The 24,732-nt window shown below is 38.2% G+C and overlaps 1 protein-coding gene across 1 annotated transcript in view; it reads left to right on the forward strand.

Annotated features, from left to right (window-relative positions):
• The window catches only part of AKAP6 (A-kinase anchoring protein 6), a 516,267-nt gene that overhangs the window by 227,772 nt on the left and 263,763 nt on the right, over window positions 1-24,732 (forward strand). The window contains exon 6 of the mRNA XM_025392877.1: window positions 23,014-23,136. Coding sequence (XP_025248662.1) covers window positions 23,014-23,136 — 123 coding nt within the window. The remainder of the gene's footprint in view (window positions 1-23,013; window positions 23,137-24,732) is intronic.

The raw sequence follows: 24,732 nt of genomic DNA on the forward strand, positions 1-24,732 counted from the left end.
TGTGGTATAAGTTAATAGGGACTGGCAAACTATGGCCTGTGAGCCAAATGTGGTCTAGTACCTGCTTTTAAAAATAATGTTTTATTGGAACTCAGCCATGGTGTTTGTCTGTGGCTGCTTTTGTGTTACAGTGGTAGAGTTGAATAATTGTGACAGAGACCATATGGCCTAAAAAGATTAAAGATTTACTCTCTTGCCTTTTACAGAACAAATTTGCTGACCCCTGCTCTTGAGTAAGGAAGAAGAGAGGGAGATAATTTCTGACCAGCATATACTGTGTGCCAGGATCTGAAGCAGATTCTTTCATTTAATTTATATAATAAGCATGTGGAAGAGCTGTTATTGGTCTTATTTTACAGATGAGGACTCTAGGCTTAAATGCAAATGACTTGATCAGGGTCATAATGCTGCGAAGTGTGAGAGCTGGTATTCCAGCTGGGATGCCAAGCTAACTTAGTTTTCTCCATGAGATATAATCAAATGCCAGGGAATTTAGACAGTAATCACATATGAAAATAAAATCTATTTATGAAGCCCACAAATCACTACTAGATTAGTAAATAAACAGTGTGACTTCTTCCTCATAACCTGAAGAGAAATGAACTGGTTGGTAGGTAGCCACTTGTATAAGGTGGGTAATTATTGATGCTGGGTTAATAGCTGTATAATTCCTAGGGGAGCTGGCAGAAAGCAGCACAGGGTATGCCATCTCAGTGAAGCATTTCAGGAGATCTGTCCTTTGGGATATAGGGCATGGTCCACCTCTCACATTTTGGGCTTTCTGCTGCCATTAAATTCTCAAAACTTGTCCTGGAAGATAGAACTTTGTCAAGTTGGACTCAGTGATATGGAATTGATGGATGCATGACATAACTGAGCCTGTTTGTTCACAAGAGATATACATGTCTTTAAATGCCAAATTAGGGCATCTTGATTATAGTTCAATGACTTAGCTGTTGTATATTGTCCTAGAGACATCTATAACCTAATTTAACAAACTTCTTTGGTGCCAGTTAAGGATGTCCTTGCACATAAGTTATTTTGGACTCATGGCAGCAAATATTTAGCTGAGTTCTTCCTCTTTGTAACTAGACTGTAAAATTGCAATCAAGTGTGCTCCCAATTTTGTGGTAGCAGCACAAATGTGGCTACCATTGCTCTTGCTAGAGATGGAGCTGGGAAGTAGTGGTTAGTACCTGTGTAATATGAAGGTAGAGAAGTTTTTCCCTGCGATTAACTTGGCACTCATTTTTACATTTCTTTTCCAAAAGGTAGAATGGGTCCAGAGGGACCCATCCTAGCGTCCATACTGATGATAGCAGCCATTAAAAAGTATCATGTCCTTCTGAGTTTTCTTTATTGTGGTAAAAATATATATAACAAAATGTGCTATCTTAACCATTTTTTAAGTGTACAGTTTAGTAGTGTTAAGAATATTTACATGGTTGTAAAACAGATCTCCAGAACTTTTTCACCTTGCAAACCTGAAACTCCATACCCATGAAATAACAACTCCCCTTTCCCTCTCCCTACTGTCCTCTGGTAACCACCATTCTACTTTCTATCTCCATAATTTTGGCTATTCTAAGTACCTCATCTAAGTGGAATCATATAGTATTTGTCCTTTTGTTACTGGCTTGTTGCAGTTAGCATGTCCTCAAGGTTCATCCATGTTGTAGCATGTGACAGGATTTCTTTCCTTTTTAGGGCTAATATTCCATTATATATCTATTCAACATTTTGTTTATCCATTCATCTGTCAGTGGACAATCTGGGTGGCTTCCACCCCTTGGCTATTGTGAATAATGCCGCTATGAACATGGGTGTACAATTACCTCTTCAAGATCCTACTTTCAGTTATTTTGGGTATATACCCAAAAACTGGATTGCTGGATCATATTTTTTTTTAGGATCATATATATTTTTTGAGGAATCTGCATGCTGTTTTTCAAAGTAGTTGCATCATTTTACAGTCCCACCAACAGAGTACAGACTTCCAGTTTCCCCACATCCTTGCCAATACTTGTTACTTTCTAGGTTTTTAAAAACAAGAATAGTAGCCATCTTAAGGGGTGTGAGGTGATATATCATTGTGATTTTGATTTCCACTTCTCTGAATAATGATGTTCAGCATCTTTCCATATGCTTGTTGGCTATTTGTATATCATCTTTGGAGAAATGTCAAGTCCATTACCCATATTTTAATAGCGTTGAGTTTTGTTGTTCAGTTGTAGGAGTTTGTTATATATTCTTTTTTGTTGTTTTCTTAATTGAGACAGGGTCTTGCTCTGTTGCCTAGCCTGGAGTGTGGTGGCATGATCACAACTCACTGCGGCCTTGACCTCCCAGGCTCAATTGACCCATCTGCCTGAGCCTCCTGAGTGCTGGGACTACAGGCATGCGCCATCACACCTGGATAATTTTTGCATTTTTTGTAGAGACAGGGTTTTACTCCGTTTCCCAGGCTGGTCTCAAACTCCTGGGCTCAAGCAGTCCACCTGCCGCAACCTCCCAAAGTGCTGGGATTACCAGCACGAGCCCCCATACCTAGCCCATTCTGACTATTAACACCTTATTATATGTATGATTTGCAAATTATTTTCTCCCATTCTGTAGCCTTTTTACTCTATTGGTGGTGTCCTTTGATGCATCAAATTTTTAAGTTTGATGTAGTTTATCTATTTTTGCTTTTGTTGCCTGTGCTTTTGGTGCCATAACCGAGAAACCATGGCCAAGCCCAATATCATGAAGTTTTTCCTCAATGTTTTCTTCTAGGAGTTTTTTCATTTTGGGTCTTATGTTTAGGTCTTTGAGTTCTCTCTCTCTCTCTTTTTTTTTAAAATTTCAATGTAGTTACCACCCATATTTTAAGGGTCTCACTCCGGGCTTTCTTTTAGGATAGGACACAGCTACAAGGTTAAGGCCAAGTCATCTTCTGGAATTTGTCTTGAAAAAAAAATACTTTGAGAGTCTTTGTTGTTGTTGTTGTTGGTTTGTTTTTGTTTTTTGAGACAGGGTCTCACTCTGTCATCCAGGCTAGAGTGTGGTGGCGTGATGATAATTCACGTCAAGTCTCGACTTCCAGGAACTCCGTTGATCTTCCCATCTCAGCCTACCCAGTAGCTGGGACTACAGTTGCACAACATCATGCCAGGATAATTTTCATATTAATTTTTGTAATTTTTGTAGAGACAGCATTTTACCATGTTGCCCAGGCTGGTGTCGAACTCCTTGGCTCAAGCCATCCTCCATCTTGGCCTCCTAAAGTGCTGGGATTATGGACAGGAACCACCACTTAGCCCGTTATAACCTACTCTTTTTTAAAAAAAAGTACTGTGTAGCCATTATTTACTTGATTTGAGATACAAATAAGTCCCATTTGAGACACAGCTGTATCCTTTTTTATTCACCCACAGAGTAACTTGCAATCACAATTCTGCTATAAATTCAATTCTCACTTGCCTTTGATATTTCTTTTATACCCACCATGCACCAGTTTTCCTAGTGTTGATGGAGTAGTAGTGTGCTCTACACTACTTGGATGTTGATAATGATCTCTTATGAGTATCCTTATTAGGAAGCATCTTGAGGTTATGGAATTCCACTTTTCTTCACTGGCATTCCATTTTGCATGTGCCTTTCCCTTATGCTAACTTTTTCATTCACAGTTGCTAGTCCTCCTCTTGTCTCTGTATTCTCTCTCTTCCTTATATCTTGTCTCCCATTGCTTTTCTTTACTTATCTTCTTGGTCTAGTTTTCACTCTCTGTCACCCATTTTTTTTAATTGAGAGTATCTTCTACTTTCTTCCTCTAGTATTGTCCTAGAGATTTTCAGATTCCAAATATGATGGCACTATAAGTTGTCTCTTCATTATCATTCAAACTTGAGCCCTTGATCGTTTCAGTGCATTTCTTAGTCTTTAAAATATGTATCCCAAAAGTCAAGGAATTGTTTAGATACAAGAATAAAGAGAATTAGGATTTAGTTAAATATCAAGGAAAAAGCCAGATTCTTAAAGAATTGGATAGGTTCAGTTTTGTAATTAAAATGAGAAGATCCAAGAATCCTAAAGGATCACAGATTGAACATGAGTTCAATTCTGCATTCCAGCTCACAAGAAGGGGAAATGGAGGGCAGCCACTTTTCTTCTTATGGATATGACTTGGAAGTTACACATGCCACTTTCACTCACATCCCACTGGCCCACTTTGTCACATAGCATTACCTAACCTCAAAGGCATTTTGGAAATTAGCCTCTAAGCTGTGAATATTGGGAGGAAGATGTCTCTTAAACTAACTACTAGTTAGAAATAAATTTGTTAGAGGAAGGGGAATGTGAAGTTAGAAAGAATAGGGCCAAAATATGAGGGACTTTGAATTCCAAGTGTTTGCATAGCATAGACACAAAATCAATACTAATGAATGCATGAATAAATGAGTATTTAAGAGAATGAGTAAGTGAACATATCATTGAGTTTGAACTTTATTCTCTAGATCAGGGCTACAAACTAAAATTAAGAGGCCAGGAAGATAGTATAAATGAATCATACAGCCAGCTGTAAATGGGAGTGATGGGACTGAATCAACTGGAAGATACGTGACAAGTCTAAAGGGCAGCCACTACTCAGCTCCAGCTGATCAGTTGCATGGGAATGTGGGCCATTTGTGACAAGATCTTGGAATTTTTAAAAAGAAGTAGGAAATCTGGGTTTTATGTGACATCTCCCAATTTTTAGATGTTGGGTCTGAACAATTTTTAAATAGGTCAAATAAAAACACATCTTTGGGATAATTTGGCCTTTAAGTCACTAATTCGCAATCTTTGCCAAGATGGGAAACTACTTAAAATGTTTGGCCTGGAGAGTTGGTAGTTTAAAAAGGTTAATCTGACTGTGATATGCTGGGCACACCTCTAGCAGTAGTTTTCAACTGTGACTGCAAATGACAATCACTGGGAAGGTTTAAAAAAATAAAAAAACCTCTGTATCCACCCCAGACCAACTAAATCAGAATCCCTGAGGTTGGGTATTTTTTAAGTTCTTCAGGCAATTGTAATGTACAGTTGTGGTTGGGAGGTAGTCCTCTAAGCCTAATCTTTTTTTTTTTTTAGACAGAGTCTTGCTCTGTTGCCAGGCTAGAGTGCAGTAGTGCGATCTCCTCTAATCCTAATCTTGAGCTATTGAAATAGCCTAGACATGTGGTAAAAGGGTCTGAACTGTGGTTGTGGAAGCTGAATGAAGAAATAGATAGGTGGGAGATATTATAAAGGGCAGATTGATAAAATTTGGTGGCTGTTTTAAATAAGAGAGTAGAAGAGGAAAGGAGTCAAAAGAGTTGAAATTTAAAGCTGAAATTTGGGGGCTGGGAGATATAAGGAGTTTAACAAATGTCTCCAAGGGATGCATAAAATTAAGACACACAGTGGATGAATGGGGCCCAAATCCAGTTTGAGAATTCTAAGTCAACATAACATTTTAAAAGGTAAGGCTGCACAATTCTTTTTAAGGATAATAAAAATCTTTTGTGTATATTTTATTTGTTGCAATGCCAGGATGAAAACTATAAATTAACATTGCTAATGGATTTGTTGTGACAACATGTCAGGATCATTGGGCAAGGTTGGTCCAGAAGAACCGCAGGGATCCAAAGCAAATTCCTTGCTGGTTAACGTTAGGAGTGTTTCAGTCCTGCCTCAGTTTGGTTTCTGTAGAGCCTTCAATGGGCCTTGAGTTGTTATCAGTGATGATTTAGCACCACCGTGAGGCTGTATCCAGTTACTGCATATGGCTGTTGGCCTCTGAAATATATAGGGAAGGTGATCACCCTTTTGTTTGTAGCTTTAAACATCAAGGTGAAAATAGTTCTTTGTAATCTTCTTGGTATGGAAAGGCTATGATGCAATACTGTCTTGTATTAAGATGATAACAGTGCCTAACTGCATTTGATGGCAAATATTACTATCATGATGAAACTCAAAAGATGGATAAACTCAACCTTGCATTTTTATCTTTTTTTTTTTTTTAGCATTGCATTTTTAAATCCAACTAAAATGATTCTTGGAACATTAATGAATTATTCTTTATCTTTAATCCTGAAGTCATAACTTGTGTTGCTGGTAGGATGTTTCAGAAAAATAATAATTTAAATACAAAACAAAACTTTGTTATTTTTTGTCCCCTTGCAAACTGTCGGGCGGGATGCTAAGGGGTTTATTCACTTAGTATGTCACTTCATTTAATTCTCAGGAAAAAAATTCCTCCTTGATGCAGACACTGTTATATTCTCTTTTTTTTTTTTTTTTTTTTTTTTTTTTTTGAGTCGGAATTTCGCTCTGTCGCCCAGGCTGGAGTGCAGTGGCCGGATCTCAGCTCACTGCAAGCTCCGCCTCCCGGGTTCACGCCATTCTCCTGCCTCAGCCTCCGGAGTAGCTGGGACTACAGGCGCCTGCCACCTCGCCCGGCTAGGTTTTTTTTTGTATTTTTTAGTAGAGACGGGGTTTCACCGTGTTAGCCAGGATGGTCTGGATCTCCTGACCTCGTGATCCGCCCGTCTCGGCCTCCCAAAGTGCTGGGATTTATATTCTCATATAAATGAGGAGAGACAGAAGTTAGTAATTTACTCAAGGATATAGAACTTAAATTTTGGGCTCAGTTCACAATCCTTCATTTTAATTATGAAAATTTGAATACATCACTTAAAGTTTACTGTATAAGTCTTCTAGTCTTTAAAATGAGATATTAATTATGTTTGTCATGCCTTTGCTCAGATTATTGTATGAAACTACAAAGAGCAAAGGGGTAATTGTAAATCTAAAGGCTACATGAATATTAATTTTATTATTATTGTGACTTTTCCTATGAATCCAGGGAATTAGCACCATATATATTAGAAATTACTAGGGTAAGAACCTTAATTCTGCCCCTAAGTAGCATTGTGACCTTGGAAATGTAACCTCACAAGCCTCAGTTACAAAAAATAAATATTAATAAAGGAATAGATTGAATGACCTATAAATACTTCTCTGTTCTGAAATTTTATGAGAGACTAACTGTGAGGAATAACTAAGAGAAGCACTCATTTCTTTGTACAATATTCCTTGGCATATATCACTTCAACATGGCTGGCTTTGTGTTCCTTGGAACTTTGGGTGAACTCAAGTTCCCCTTAGAAGATCCTAATGGTAAGTGAATGTGAAGCTGTGACATTAATGAGCCTGGAGGAATGAACCATTCGTGCTGCCTTCCTGGTACTGTAATATGACAAGAGCCAGACATCCTTGAGGAATTTGGGGCCTGGCTAGAGTTTATAAGATGCCAAGAGACCAGGGCCAGTGGTGACAGTAAACAAGTGAGTTACCCAGTAAGAATTAGATATGGATTAGCCTGAATTTATGGCAAATAAGGTCAGCTAAGTGAAGCAGATTAAAAACATTTGCCTTGGCAGACTTGTCATTGTGATGCCTTAAAAGTACCCCATCAGCACTGAGGCTTGTGCTCTGTTCAGACAATATGGGGGGAAATCATTTCAAGAGTGTAGGTTCTGTTTCAAGGTCACTCATGATGTCAGGCCATGTCTGAGGTTATGGAATTTTCTATCTAAGAATGATTGGCTTGAGTTTTGCATGGTGATTAAGCAACTTTATCCAGGAAAGGTGCTGCCTGTAATATCTGCTTCATACGCTTCCATTCTCAGGTTGATGAGGCTCAGTGCATTGCTTTTTAGGAAGCCCAGTGACTTTACTATTTACCTTCATGTTTTGTCTAGGAATAAAGGAAGTTGTATTTTCTTTTTTTAATGCTTTAAGAAAATCAAACTGGAAAGGTGTCATTTATAGGTGATACTCATATTTTTGGATTTGTCTGGAGACTAGTGCTACTTGCTTGAGAAGGATGTGTGTATGTGTGTGTGTGGGGTGGGGGGAGTCATAATTGGCTGTCTAATACTCTCTCTTTCCTTCCTACCCGAACTCCAAAATAAAGCTGACAAGTTGAATTAACAGAAATGCTTTTGCATTTGATTTATTTTCTATAGCATAGAGAAGACTATTGGTACTCTTTTAAAGTAAAGTTTCAGGCTGGGCACAGTGGCTCATGCCTGTAATCTCAGCACTTTGGAAAGCTGAGGCAGGTGGATCACTTGAAGTCAGGAGTTCAAGACCAGCGTGGCCAAAATGGTGAAACCCTGTCTCTACTAAACATATAAAAATTAGCTGAGTGTGGTGCCAGGTGCCTGTAGTCCAAGCTATTCAGGAGGCAGAGGCAGGAGAATTGCTTGAACCTGGGAGGTGGAGTTTGCAGTGAGCCGAAATTGCACCACTGCACTCCAACCTGGGTGACAGAGCGAGACTCCAGATAGATAGATAGATAGATAGATAGATAGATAGATAGATAGATAAAGTTTCAGGCTGAATTCTGTAGTGCAGTAATCACATTCACCTCACAAAGTTTCATTAAAGCTATTTTCTTTATCCTATCCTTATTACATCTGAAGTTTTATATTGTTTGGTGCATGCCATTGTATTTAAAAGACTATTGGCCAGAGTCTTAATAGAACGCAGGGTCCATGAAAAATCACAGTTGTGCCCATTTCACTATCTAGACACACTTTTATACAAGGGAAACATGGCTGGGAAGAACTTCAAAAATAACCTTGCTCATGGTACCAAAAGGATGAATATTCAGAAAAGTAGTAGATGGGACTCCATAGTAAAGGAAAAGAAATATTCATAGTAAGAGATTTCTGGAGGAATGCATATTAATTGATGAGGGGGTTCTTTGGTGCTGGATGGTTGTGAAGCATGGTGACTATGAATGTGGGCTCTGGAGCCATATTTTGTAAACCATGTCTCAGCTTATCACCTGTGTTACAATACCTATGCTATTGTAAGCAGGTGACTTGACCTCTCTGTGCTCTAGTTTCCTCCTGCTAAGGAGAATTAAAAATCATATCTGCCACAGAGAGTCATGATTAAATGTCTTAAAATATGTAAAGAGCTCAAAATAATACCTGGCATATAGTAAGCACTCAATAAATGTTAGCCCTGGTGGTTGTTATTGTTCTTATTATTAGTACTGTGGGAGGGGAAGGGTCAGGTCTTAGCAGCTCCTTGTAAGGAGATGGCTGGTCTTTTGACGTCAAATGCCACCACCTTGTTTTCTCCTTCCACCTTCAGCCACCTTGGTTATTATGAAGCTTCAGCCTCCTACACAACTCTCACTTACAATGGTTAAGGGTACCCTTCCCCCTTCATGAGACCTGTGATGGCCACCCCAGATTCCTGCACCCTCTTCTCTGTAAGACTTTGCCTTGTCTTCCTGCCTTGTCAGATGATTCTTGAATTGTATTAGGGATAATTCTCCTCTAAGTGGCCCAATAATTTTAGTTAATGTACTTCTTTGACATCTTAGGAAGTTTATATAGGGAAATTTATGCTATGAATGTGTGTTCAGACAAATACAAACAACATTCTAATTTATAATATTGTCACACAACAACCTTATGAATAATATATACTTATTTATTCATAATTGATATTTATACATACAGTCGTTCATCAGTATCCGTGGGGGATTTGTTCCAAGACCCCCTGTGGATACCAAAATCAATGATGCTCAAATCCCTTATGTAAAATGTATAGTATTTACATATAACCTACACACCTTGTGTATGCTTTAAATCATCTCTAGATTACTTGTAATCTGTAATATAATGTAAATGCTATGTAGATAGTTGTTATGCTGTATTTAGAGAATAATGACAAGAAGAAAAAGTCTATACATGTTTAGTACAGATGTCACCATCCATTTTAAAGAAAATATTTTCAATCCAAGCTTGGTTGAATTTATGAATGTAGAACCCACAGATATGGAGGGCCGACTGTATTTATAATATATATTTATAATTATATGCTTATAAATAATAATTCTTACAGAACTCTTTAACTAGAGGTAGATTCATTACAGTGTATTAAGGCATGAAAAAGGAAGGGCCTGCAATAGGTTTTGTACTGTCCCTCAAACCCCTGACTGCTAAATATACAAAGATTAAGAAAGTGTATTGGAAAGGCAGCAATAGACTGGGATGATTTATTGGGAGAGGAGCATTTGAGCTTGATCTTGAAGGATAGATATAGTGAATGGAGTAGAAGGCATTGGGAGAGTATGTGGAAGACTCCAAAGATCAGTTCCCTGTCTAACTGGAAGAGAGGCAAGTTGTCTCAGTGTCTCAGGCTTTGAAGGAAGCTCTATATGCAAGAACCTCAGATGTTAACAGTCAGAAGGCATGAAGAATCATTCAGCTCAATGCCCTCATTTTACAAGTAGAATCTGTCTCTCCCACCCCACAGTGCTTGCTGTTAGAACATCCTGTCTCCTGGTTATTACCAGATCTTTCAAGCTTGTCACAAAGTGGCATCAAATACTTTCTTTCCTAGGATCGACACTAAATGTTTCCAGTGCTCTGCAGCTGTTGGCTCTTTATCTTTCTATCCTTGAGAGACTTTGAGATCTCTTTTCTCTGAATTCTGTTTATTTTTAAAGAGTTTCGCAGTTGATTTTGAGGCACAACCAGTGTCAGGATCATTGAGACAGACAACAGAATGAAGGACAGAGTGAAGAAAGTTGAGTGCATTGCACTCTTGGGCCTCATAATGTAGATGACACAAGTGGATCTTCCCTTTACATACTGTTCCTAGGCTATCTCGTCTATGCCCATGGTCTTTAGTACACCCTGTATGTTGCTTTCTCTCACTAGATCTTGCTGTACAGTTCCAGGCTTATACAACTAACTGTCTTATTAGATGCTTCAACTGATTAAGTTGAGAAACCGAATTCATGATACATAATATCATGTTCATGATCTTCCTGCAAACTATTTTTCCTTCTGAATTTTGTATTTCCTCTTTCAGGAAATGGTACCTCCAACCAAAATAGAAAGTTGGCAGTCATCCCAGATTCTAACATCTTTCTCATCATCCATCAGAACCAATTAGTCCTGTCCATTCTACCTTTGAGTACTCTCTATAACCTAGCAGAACCTAGTTCTGCCCATGTCCACTGAGCTGCTTTAGTTTAGCCTCATCAACTTCTTCAGAGTGCTATAGCAACCTTTTAACTGGCTTCTCTGCTCTCAGTCTTTCAACTGGCAATCATTTTCCACACTGCAGCCAGAGTGAGTCTTCTAAGAAGCCAATCAGATTCTCCCACTCTCTGCATCAAAACTTTAATGACCATTCCATTGTCTTTAGGATAAAATATAAACTACAGAGCATGTTGTATGTGGCCTAGCTCCTGGCCAGACTCTGCAACCTCATTTCTAAGTGTTTCGTATTTGTCTCTTCAGTGTTCGTTAGCCAGGCTCAGCTACTTAGAGTTCTCAGAATAAGCTGTTCTCTCAGGCTTCATTTTAGGAATGTCATTCTCTGCTCTTCTTAGTTCCCCCTATTCTTTTTCTGAATCACTTACACTTATCTATCAGGGCTCAATTTCCTGTGATTTCCTCCAGGAAGTCCCCCTTGATGCCCAAAGAGTGAGTTAAATGTCTTTTCAATAGCTCCTGAGCACTTGGTATGATCTACAGCAAGAGGTTCTCTCAGTATGGTCTTGGCACCTCGAGGGGCTTTCAAGACCCTTTCAGGGGTCCACAAGGTCAAAGCTATTATCATATTAATACTGAATGTTATTTGCCTTTTTCACTCTCATTCTGTGTATAGCAGAGTTTTCCAGAAGCTCCATAACACGTGATATTGTGATAGATTAAATGCAGAAGTAGAAATAGAAATCCAGCCATATTCTATTAAGCCAGGCATTCATAAGATTTGCATATAGCTAAAATAATGCCATTCTTTTCACTGTCTTTGAAAACATTCTTTTTAATAATATTTATGTTAATATATATTATTATTTTTAATGTATTAAAAATATGTATTAATATTTTTAAATTGCTGAAATGAATATTGATAAAGCCCAGAGAAGCAAAAGCTTTCTGGGGATCTCAATAATTCTTAATAGGAGACTCGAGATTAAAAGTTCGAGAACCGTGAGTCTGCATTATCATACATCTCATACTTTACGGTGCTCTGAACTCTTTAATAGAAGAATCTGGGTTATGTATATGTGAGTCCCAAGGGCCTAATACAATTTCTGGTACTAGTAAACTCCCATAAATGTTTTTTGAATAAACAACTTAATACACACATGTATGTGTACTCATACACATGGAGTTTGAACAAAAAAAGGCAATTTAATCCTTACTTCAGCCGGCCTAATGCTATCCAATAGTGTATGCAATTCACTAAGCCAATAGTCCTTTGAAGTTTTACATTATTCTTAAAAACTCTAGTTCTGTCCCTTTTTTTGATCTCTGGAAATCTTTTCTAAAAGATGTCTATGAAAACTTTAAAAATGAACAATTAGATCTCTGTACTTGATTACACAACACAAATTCTTCTGGCTCAGCTACCTACTGGTGAGTGAATGTTATCTGTCAAGTACTTAACCTTTTTTTTTTTCCCTGAGAGACACAGTCTTGCTCTGTCACCGAAGCTAGAGAGCAGTAGTGAATCAGAGCTCCTGCAGCCTGCAACTCCTGGGCTCAAGCAATCCTTCCACCTCAGCTTCCGGAGTAGCTGGACTACAGGTGCACACCACCCTGCCCAGCAAATGTTTTATTTTTTGTAGAGATGGGGTCTCACTATATTGCCCAGGCTCGTCTCAAGCTCTTAGACTCAAATGATCCTCTTGCTTTGGCCTTTCAAAGTGCTGAGATGATAGGCACGAGCCACCGTGCCCAGCCTGCTTACCTTTTCTGAGCATCAGATTCCTCATCTGTAAAATGGAGGGAGCTTTCAACTAGATAAATTCTAAGAGCCTTTTGAAAATGGGGTCTGTGCTTCTAATCTCTATGGGAACTCTTCTTTCTCCTTTATCCACTTCCAAGCAGATGTGTTTAGATAATACTGTTTTTCTGTCTTCTTGGTACTCAGCTACAATAGTTGAGTTGTTAGCATTTACTAACTTGCCAACCTGAAGCTCTCTGGTAGAAAGTTGGCCATAGCATTTTCTTGCTCATTCAGTATGATGAACTCTTCACATGGAATTCCAATTTTTTTCCTAAAAATAATAACTTTGTTATTACTGAATAATAATTTTGTTATCTATTCCCTGGAGGAAATTTAGAATACTTAGATAAACAACAACTCAACAATCACATGTAATCTTTTGAATAATCTTAGTATTCTGCAAATACTCCCATCAAGTCACACTCACTCTTGTTCCAGATATTTGATGTGCAAGGAGTTCTTATTAATCAGGAAAGTATTTAGAGCTAATCCAAGCAAGGAATAAAACAACATTTTCAGGTCTGTACTTCAGTGTCAAGGAGTCAGCCCTTTTCACTAAAACTTTATAGACATGTCCAGACATGTTTATTTAAAATGATTGATTAGCCCTAACAAGGCTGGAGGAGACTTTGAACAATAGAAAAAAGAAAGGAACAATGAGCAAGTGGAAAAAAGAGGAGAAGTAGGGGAAGAGAGGAGAGGAGTGGGGAACAAAGGAGGGGAGGGGCTGGAGAAGAGGGAAGAGAAAAAAAGAGGCAAAAGAGAAACAATAGTCGAGGAAGAAAGAAAAGAAAGGCTGAAAAGAGAGAGCACAGAGTATAGGAAAAATGATCTAAAATAGGGTTCTGATAGGAATGATTGAACTATGCGGCAAGAGCTGGGGTTCTCAGAGAAGGTTGGAAAATAGGAGTGAACAACAGAGAATGTGACTGTCCTTTGTTTTCTCTCTGTGGACTTTGTGGGAACAAATCTGGTTAGAGAGAGAATATAGGACAGTAGTCCAGAGATTAGCCCCTGGAACAAAACTATTTAGTAACCTCTTAATAGCTATATGACCTTAAATAAATTACATAACTTCTCTATGCCTTAGCCTCTTCATCTGTACAATGGGGAAATTTGACTATTCAATAACTTCACAAGTTATTAAAAGAATAGCTGGTAGATAGTACCTAAATGTTAAGTATTGTTAATTATAATACTAGATATGAAAAACCTACAATTAAACCATTAAACTGTCATAATCCTAAATTCTAAGTTATGGGTATCTCAGGTACTCATTTGAGACTTAAAGGCAGATAAAGATGATGTGATCTACTTATCTAGTGCCTCTGGAGGATTGGGGGTGCTTGAAGCAAGGTCTCACCTAGAGGAAGTCTGCCAAGCTTTGGGGCAGTCATACTACCTGAATGAGAGGTCCCCAGCTTCATACCTGACAATGTTGGGAGCTTGTAAGTGTTTGATCTTGTCTGTGCTTCAGTTTCCTCCCTATAAAATGGAGAGTGCAGTAATATTGTATCATAGGTTTGTTGTAAGGATTATGTAAGTGCCTGGTGTGTAGTAAGTGCTTAATTAATATTAACCTATTGTTTGTTCCAGTTTATTCCCAATTTTTTATTCATATCTATTTTTATTAGACTTTGATAATATGCATTCCAATCTTGTTTTGCCCTTAGAATGATTGATAATTTCTTTTTATGAACCTATAGGGAGCAACTGAAGTCAAAATCTCTAGATTTGTTAGATGAAACCCTTTCCCATCATAAGAGTTAGGAATCTTTCTGGGTTCTTCTTTTCCCAGTTGAAGCCACTATAAATAAATAGTATTTGAAGAAACTGTGGATTCAGCATTATATTCCTTCTGCATGTTGCTGAGTTCAGAATAGAACATCCCACCTGGGTAACTTTAGATAATACCATTGCATGCCATTTTGCTCTTTCTTTCCCACTGACAGTTTTTACCTTAATTCTGGAACAATTTTATCAGGAATATTTTTATATTCTAAAGCCTTCTCATTTGACCTTTAGAAAAGAAGCTAAATATTTCATTAGGCATTTCAGTATTTGAGTTTTCTTGGTGGCATCAGAGTGAACACTGACTGAAGCCATTTTATTTTCTCTTCAATCTTTGTTCTAAAAGCATACACTGTCTCTCCTCTTCTGTCAATTACTCATACTGTGTTGGATTTTCTAGGTAGGAGTGTGGGTATATAAGTGAGGTAGTAGAGTCCAAAGCACAACTTTTAACTCTCTAGCACTTTGTCTTGAGCCCCTGGGCCTAGGTGGCACATTAAGTATATAGTTAGTTGATTGGGAAAGGTAAATTGCATTTTAGTGCTGTTATGCAAAAATCTAAATCTAGTCATTTTATGTAGAAACTATGTGTATAAAGAATTATGTACAAAAACAGAAGATTAAATATATATGTTGGTAAATATGTATGTAAAAATCTCAATGCATAATTTTACTTCTAAATAAAGTTCTAATTTTACTTACCTTATTTAGAGCCTAAACAAACCTTTACTGTGGATAAGAGGATCATGATGTCCTTTAGCTGTTACTTTTTGATAGCCCCATTGCTGATGTAAAGATAGGCTCCAAAGAATGTGGCCTGTTTTGAAAAATTAAGTCAGATTTTCCTGAAACTTGTAACAATTAGTAGAGAAACATGATCCCCTTCAGATCCACTGGTCGGGTAGCAGGGTGGTGAAATTCTTGCTAACCTGCGGGTTCAGATGCTGCCCCTCATGCTGTCTCATTTACCATGTGAGGTTAAAGCCATGACTCCCTCTTCTAAATGTCCAGAGCAGTTGCTGCCACCCCCTATGTTGTGACTGTGTGGGGAATTTTTTTTTTTTTTTTTTTTTTTTTTGAGACAGAGTCTCACTCTGTCGCCAAACTGGAGTGCAATGGAGTGATCTTGGCTCACTGCAAGCTCCGCCTCCCGGATTCAAGTGACTCTCGTGCCTCAGCCTCCTGAGTAGCTGGGATTATAGGCACACGCTACCACACCCAGCTAATTTTTGTATTTTTTTTAGTAGAGACGGGGTTTCACCATGTTGGCCAGAATGGTCTGTATCTCCTGACCTCGTGATCTACCCACCTCAGCCTCCCACAGCGCTGGGATTACAGGCGTGAGCCACTGTGCCCGGCCTGTGTGGGGACTTTAAAAATCCATCGCATGGATCATCCATCTCACTGTACTACACGTAGTACAGTGCTGTAGACTTAGTAAATAATAAAAAATTGTCAAGTCAATGAGATAAAAGATCAAATTGGAACTTTTATTAATTAGGAATGATTTTTTAAAGAATCATTTATCAAGCCCTTGTTTTACATCAGGCTTTAAACTATATTTTTCCTATAGTCTTCATGTAACCCCATGATGACTGTTAATGTCCCTGTCTTACAGATGAAGAAACTAAGGTTCAGAGACATTAAGTCGTTCATTCAGTTTATACCTAAACTAAATGAATCAAATTCAGTTTTGTCTGGCTGTAGCAACTGTTCTCTTAACATTATCTACACTGGCTCATAGTAAGCACTTTTTCCCCTCTTTTAATATACCCTCCCATGTCCCCCCAGATTAGTCCTCATTTAGTTCTTCTCTTCTAATTCCTGCAAGGGACATATTTAAGCTGTTAAATCAGCTGACTGTTCATGATTTCGTGTGGTGCCAGTGAGGCTCGCTGGATTCAGGTACTGAGTTTGCCACCTTCTGGCTGTAGGGTATCGGGCAGACTTCCTTACCTCTTGGGCCTCACTCTTCTCATCTGTAAAATGGGGAGACTATTGTACCCACCTCATAGGGCCATTATGAGACTTAAATGATCTATTTGTACAAAATACTTAAAACAGGTTCTGGCACATGGTGAGTACCATCTGAGGGTTATTTGTTTCAGCTAGAATTGTCCAGATGAGAGCATAATAGTTTAAAAGATTCAACAGCAGATGCTGACTTTTTTTTTTTTTTTTTTTGGAAATAAAGTGAAATAGGCCAGGTGCAATGGCTCATGCCTGTAATACCTTTGCTTTGGGAGACCAAAGTGGAAGGAACAGTTGAGGCCAGGAATTTGAGACCAGCCTGTGCAACATAGTGAGACCCCGTCTCTACAAGAATGAATGAATGAATGAATGAATAAATAAATAAATAAATAAATAATCTGGGTGTGATGGCGCACACCTGTAGTCCCAGCTACTCGGGTGACTGAGGTAGGAGAATTCCTTGAGCTCAGGAGTTGGAGGTTGCAGTGATCTATGATCATGTCACTGCACTCTAGCCTTATCTCTAGAGAGACCTTGTCTCTAAAAAAAAAAAAAAAAAAAAAGAATAAATAAATAAATACATAAAATGTAATGAAAATAGTTCACTTTTTTGATACTCTTCAGCATGTTTCTGTGTGGAGGCAGCTAACTTGATCTAGACTGAGTCAGACATCACACCTAATTTCTCTGTCCACAAATAGATATGAATTACTCTGAGGATGAATACACACACATTCACATACACTTCCAAACAGCAAATACCAAAAGGAATTAGCAGTTCAGAAAGGTGGCTCAACTGCCTTCTGAGAACTAAGGGCCATCTCCTCTGTGATTAAACTGAGTCAAGCCCATCTGTAACTGAACACTGGTAGAATGGGCTCATTCAAACATGTAACTCTCTTAAATTTTTCATTTAAATTTTCTGTGCATTAGAAATGAACTTTACAGTAATCTTTGGTTTCTAAAAATAAGTGTGTTTCTTGTGAAGTATTTAGTCTCATCACAAATTCTGTTTTAGAAAAAAAAAACAGAAAATAGTGAATGAGAAGGGTAAGAGACTTAGGACTCAGGGAATTTTATCTCAGTGCCAAGACTTTAAAACTGGGAATAAATGCTACTTCTCCATTACCTGGATCTGATAACTTGTCTGCAGGAATGCTGTTTCTAGAGGGTGGTGTGGTACTGTGGGAGGAATAGACTTTGGAGTGAGATCCATGTTCAAATCCCAAGTCACTTACCTTCTCTGACCCTCAGTTTCCTCATCTGCAAAATGACCGTAATCAACACCATCTCGAAGAGTTGTGGTGATAACACAGCATTTACTTCCTGCTGTATATTTCCCCTTTCGTCTTGTAGAGATAGAATTTTCCACTTTATTTTAGTCTATAATTAATCCCATTAAAAAATCACCCCTAGACTTTCAATAACACCAGGCAGGGGCCATATCTTGTTTTCCACTGTGTGGTTGTTCCCTGGCCTCACATATGGCACAAGGAAGGCCCTCCTTTTTATTCTAGCTCCATATGACAACCTTGCCAGAGGGCAAAGGTAACCACCAAGACAGTTTATATTTAACCAAACAAGGCTTGTTGTAGAGGAGAAAGAGTTAGGAAAAGAAATAGTGAGCATTCTTAACTTGTTGGGAGAGTGTAGCACTTCGCAAGATTTGACTGTAAGTGTTCACTGTGAAAATAATCTTCAAGTGTATTTTAGCCAGCCAAAGGCTCTAGCAAATTATTTTTCACAAACCAGTGAGTATACATTTGCATGTACTTTCACTGTGCATCTTAGTCTTTAAAGAGATTGATGTTTTAGAAAGTTTAAAAGTAAGTTTTCACCCTCACGAAGGAACTTTCACAATACAAATGATTTGGGAGTAGCAGGTATGCTGACAACTGATGTTAGGAGGGCCAACCACTGTTCCATTTTCTCCCAGGTTTGATGACCAGGATTTCTTCTGGGGGTTGAATCCTGGCTTGGTGCCAAACAAGGGTCTACAGGCTCTCAAAGCCTGTATAAAATAGGAGTATGACAAAGATTCACTCAGAAGGAAACAATCTGTGAGAGTGGGCAGTAGTACAGATCTTGTGGACTAGGTCACCCTCCATGTGCTCCTGGACAGCTTGTCAGGGAGGCAAAGAAAAGTAATGGAAGAAGAAGCAGAAAGGGACGATAAGGACACTGGTAGAAAATAACAGGACACTGAACAGATACAGCAGCAGGAGTTTGAACAATGAAGGCTAAAATGTAGCCTTTCAAAGGTTTGTAATTCAGCCTGTGGCAGAGAGTAGAATATGCATAAAATGTACTTTTCATGTAGTGCAGTGGTGGCATTGGATTATGTCATGAAGAAAATCTGATTTTTATAGTCCTCTGACTTTCTAGAGAAGTAAATTTGAATTCGGAATATTAGAAACACACACAGGTAGGCCAATACTAAGAATGAGAGCAAACTTGGATACAGACAGAATTCTGATACAGATATAATAATTTCACAACATCCAGGAGAGTGTCCCAACTCTTTGTTTATTGTAAAATTTTTTTTGACTATTAAAATTACTTGAATTCAGGGCTTAGACGTGCTTTATGTTCTGCTGAAATTTTTGCCACAATGATATTTATCTTTGTATTCTCAACAATGTCTAGCAGTGTGCTTTTTTGCACATAGAAGGCACTTAATAAACATTTGTTAAATGAATGAATACATGATCAATATTTGTTGCATTAGGATTTGATCTGTTTCAAAATAATTTTTAAAATATTTTTTCCATTTTCCTATGTCATCCTTGTTTTCTTTCATTCACACCACAAAGATGCCAGCAGAACTTCTGAAAATGGGCATCAAATATTTGTTGTGTATGTCCGAATGTGACCACATCTGCACATCCACATGGTCTGTGTATAGAGTGGCACTTTCTTGGTCTTTCTAAGCACATCTCATCACAGGGGGAGAGTACCTAGTACACTGTCCACTATACACAGAAACCTGGTGATAGTACACAGATAGAGGGGGCTGAGTGAGGTGGAAAAATAGCATGTGATAAACGTATCATGAATTGAATGGACTCCAGTTTTGCTTGCTTTCATGATTTCTGTTTGTATTCTTGAGGCTACACATAGAAGCAGGAAGGGAGGTGGAAAGCTAGATCTCCCTAAAGAGAAGGGGTGCTTAGCTTTTATTATAAGTTAGGAATACTGGGATTTCTCAGGTTTCTATTGTGAGTGATGAAACTTTTTAGTGTTGGCAAGAAAAGAGTTAGGAAATGTACAACAAATAAAAAGTTGTGAGGATGGGATATAATTCAGAAGAAACCCAGAGAGAATCCTTGAGAGGACTCCTGTTTCCCCTATATCAGACAGCCTTGTTTTGCTATCTGACTGGGATACACAGAGGTGCCATCCAGAAATGTTCACCCAGGACCAATGGGTTTTGTCTAATCTGCATCTCACAGATTTCAGCTAACTATGTAATCATGGTTCTGTTAGGAAACCTGACACATTGTTTAGTACTTTTCGGCTAAGACTAACCTTTTATGATGAAGCAGCCATGCACTCACATACACACACAGGTTATTGTTTGTTTGTTTTTGAAGGGGAGAAGATCATGAATGGTTTATAACTAATTACCTTTCAAATAATGTCTTTAACTATTTATCTTCTTGGATTTAACCACTTGTTCACTAAATAATATACTTTCTGACTTAATTTTCTCCCCAAACCAATGTATATACACAGATATAACAACACAATTCTAAATACAACAGTAAAAACTAATGCTGTAAGTACTATAAAGTACTATTTTCATCTCCCATTTATAAACCATCTAAATTCTACTTTTCTGACTAGCATCCACCGATGACAGACAATATTTCTGTAAGTCCATCTGGTCAGCAAAGGGTCTCTTAAGTTTTCACCAAAATTTTAATTATGAGAGTATCGAGAATTAGGACTGGAGTTCTAACAGACTCTGCCCTTACTTCTGCTCACAGGTTTACTGTACACATCTGAAGGGATCTATGGTAAACATCAAGTCAGATATGGACCTGTGAAATATTCTGAGCCCTAGGTAGGAGTTTGGGGAATAACATTTTGAACAGATGGGACACTACTGAAAAGATTGAGCTTGAATAAGTGTAACTTCTACATTAAAAGAGTCAAGTAGGCTGGGCGCGGTGGCTCAAGCCTGTAATCCCAGCACTTTGGGAGGCCGAGACGGGCAGATCATGAGGTCAGGAGATCGAGACCATCCTGGCTAACCCGGTGAAACCCTGTCTCTACTAAAAAATACAAAAAAACTAGCTGGGCGAGGTGGCGGGCACCTGTAGTCCCAGCTGCTCAGGAGGCTAAGGCAGGAGAATGGCATGAACCTGGGAGGCGGAGCTTGCAGTGAGCTGAGATCCGGCCACTGCACTCCAGCCTGGGCGACAGAGCGAGATTCCGTCTCAAAAAAAAAAGAGTCAAGTATTTGGGAGGAAATGAAAAGCAAAGCAACTCTCAAACTTATGCAAATGCAGGAAAGGCAGAAGAACAGACAAAGTGATACCCTAAAGATAGGAGAAGGGGCAAAATGAATGATCTTGCAGGGATTTTTGGCATTTGGAAAGAGTTGCAATATGAGAAAATTAGATAAAAAGGCTGAGTTTGGTAGATCACCAGAAAATTCACTTAGAAAGGGAATACATTGTATGAAATTTATGAAACTTTCTCTGTTGGACATATTTTCACCTCACCTGGAAGAAAATCTTCTGAGTGATGACCAACAGAAACCTTAATGATATTATCAATCAGTTTAGGGTTGGAGTCTAGGACTGGAGGCATGTTGAACTACCATATAGTTCCCAGCTCAGCCAATTGCAATTGTATAGGCTTCAGTTTGAGATTATGATGTCTCTAAGATGATATTTCTCATTAGTTTTATCAAATCTAACTGATTGGGAAAGATTTTCGAAGGAATATAAATGAGAAATCTTGCATTTGTGAAATCTGGTTGTGATATGTGTCCCTGGGTGTGACTGTCCTTGGAGACTTGGTACAATAGAGAGATTTTCAATAGGGAAAGCTTTTGGAAGCATGTATGAATATGGGAAATCATATGATATGTCACTATGTGGGATGATAGACTGAGCTCTATCTACACAGGTTGGCAACATACCAGAGCATAACAGTATGGTATGATCTGACTCTATGGGACTCTGTGCCCACATCTCTGCTTTGTCCCCCTCTAATAAACAATTTGTGTTCCTGAGTGTTATTTGTCCTTTTACTTACCACTCTCCACAATTCCATTTTCTCTTTTTCTCATTTTTTTTTTGGAGGTAATCTAATTGCTTCAATTAAAGGGTTATGAATCTTAAAATATTATCTAGGAAAAACCCTAATGGCAAAGCCTAGTTTGTGAGAAGCATTATAAAAAATATTTACTTTTACCTCTTTCCACTTCAGTCTCAGGACATCCTCAGTTAAGCCTTAAAAATATTAATCAAGATTATTTGAAAGGCAAATCTGAACAATGGGTTAAGTTTAATAGGGAAATGGCATCTCAACCCATTCCTAAGTATGTGTGGAAGCCTGCCCTTGCTCCTTATGACCTCCAGGTGGTGCTGTTTACCCAGATGTGGAAAGCAGGAGCCCAGCCCCGTTTCTTTCACTTAGGTTTGCAGTTGGGCTTTCATATTTTCAAAATATTTTCTGTTTCTACAGATGTATTCTTTTAAATGGTCAATAAAATTTTATAACCACTATTTGAAAAATTACAAGATTATTGTGATTTGTGCTTCCTAGCCAAGAATATATCTTTATGTCTGTACATACCCGAAGCCAAGTATTTATGTTTGTTCATTGGTCCCACTTTCTACGCTTCCTTCCTTTGTAGCATACAGGCTTAGACACAGACATATGGGCTGTGGACAGAACTCATCCAAGGACCTGTACATACTTATGTAATTTTAAAATATATTTCTAGTTCAGCTATGGCAACTGAACTCCACAGGCTTCTGAGTGAAGAACACCATCTTTACAGGAATGCTTTTATCCCCCAAAGCCAATGAGCGTTCCTAGCAGACCTGACCTGATTTTTTGGCAGGGGGATGCTTGTCAGACACCAGAAATGTTTTGATGTTTTGAGGCATCCATACAGTGACACCCCCCAATCCAATCTAAATTCCTCAGAAAAGTGATCCTAGAGAAAAACTGAGAGGGAAGCATTGACAATTTCTTTCCCATTTTGATAAGACTTCGGGTCCAGAAATAGTGGAAATTCCATTACAGCAAAGATGAGACTAGGATAGGAGTGTGGTGGGATGGATTTGATCATGGATAAAGTTTGGAACGTTTAATATTGGCTTTTTACAGAATAACCAACTAACATGCCTTTCTTGCCCTCTTTTTCCCCCTTTTCTTTCCTCTCACAAGGGGTTTGTAAACAAACTGGATGAATTCATTCAATGGTTAAATGAAGCCATGGAAACTACAGAGAATTGGACTCCCCCTAAAGCAGAGATGGATGGCCTTAAACTGTATCTGGAGACACACTTGGTAGGCAAGATTGTGTTGTTCTTGCTGTCAATAATCAAAGGATTTTAATGTACTGCTTGTTTGTTTATAGGAAATATCAATTTTATTTATCAAAGATTACTATATGTCAATGAAACCAAGTTTTAATGGGTCACAGAAGCTGCAAATTTACAGACATTTCAAGTAATACCATGAAACCTAAATAATCTCTATTTCAAGCTACCTTTTCAAAGCTTTTTCTGGAAGGATAAGTGATTATTTAAAAATACCTTAGAAAATTTTATTATACCCTTGTTCTCTAAAGGAACAACTGAACGTTTTCCCTTTCTTAAAAAACAAATAAATGAAAAATGATTTTGATGACCATTCTAAGCTTTCTAGAATTCTTGTAAAATTAATGAACCTCTCATTATCAAGAGGGTCTACATTATCTGTTCTACACTGGGTTATTTTAATAAAATATTTAAAATGATGATCTCCATCATTTTTGCTGCTATGTGGGTTTTTCAGCATATAATTAATACAACTGTCATTACACTCATCCCTGTGCATAGAGAAAACCATGGAGGGGAAGTGGAAAACACTCAGATAAATTTGCTTCTGAATATGTTAAAAGCAAGAATTATAGACTGGGGGACATTCGATGAACCTCATGAGGTTTTTACGGAATGCTTCAAATGGCCGATATCAATTATGAAGGGGTGGAAACCAAGTAGTGGAGTGTGATAAAGCATGAAGAAAAAGCACGTGTCATAGGAAATGAAAATTCAAGCTGTAAGGATCTCATCTTTATTCCTTTCACTGATAGCATAAAATTGACAAAGGCAATGAACATGAATCCTTGGGTGCCCAACTGTGGGGTTGATTTTCTGCCCCTCTTACACACTCAGAATTTGGATTGAATGAACATTATGTGGGAGTCCTACATGTATGCGAGTTTGCAGGGTTCCACAACTGTTATTCTCTATGGTGTTAAGTGAGAGAGAGAAGGGAGAGATGGAGAGGGAGAAAAGAGGGGAAAGAGAGAATGTTTCAGGTTTTGGTGTTTGTGTTTTGCAGCATGTTTTATAACAGAAAAACAGCCTTAAAATCCTATTGCTGCATGCAAATAGCCTTGCAGATGATAAAGAATGACAAAACTGTGTGGTAGAGGATGAGTGTATTGCTTCCCTTTTTAGATACCTGAGATACTGTGTAAAAATGCCAGTGACCCTAACCACCTCTCTTGTACATGGGTTTTTACATACTGTCCTTAGTACTCATTTCCCTGTTGAGTAGAGTTTCAATTTTTTTAAAAAGAGGGCATTTCATAATAGCAAGATAAAGATATTCAGTGCTTTATAATGTAAATTGTATTAATTAGAATGTCAACTTTTCACTGGCATTGTTCTGACAGAAATTCTAATCTGTGTTTAAACAGGAGTATATGAACTTTATTTCACATTAAGTGTGCTGTCTTACTTTCTCTTGACTTAATATTTTATGGAAAACACACATTTAGTTTTTGAGGTCCCAGAGGGCACAAGGGCATTGAGAGCGCTTTAACTCTAGATTATTTATTGAAAGCCAGGCTAGGAGAGTATGAACCCAAGGTCCCTTTTCCCCTTTGGAGGTTGA

Source organism: Theropithecus gelada, chromosome 7b (genome assembly GCF_003255815.1).
Source record: "Theropithecus gelada isolate Dixy chromosome 7b, Tgel_1.0, whole genome shotgun sequence".
Taxonomy (NCBI): domain Eukaryota; kingdom Metazoa; phylum Chordata; class Mammalia; order Primates; family Cercopithecidae; genus Theropithecus; species Theropithecus gelada.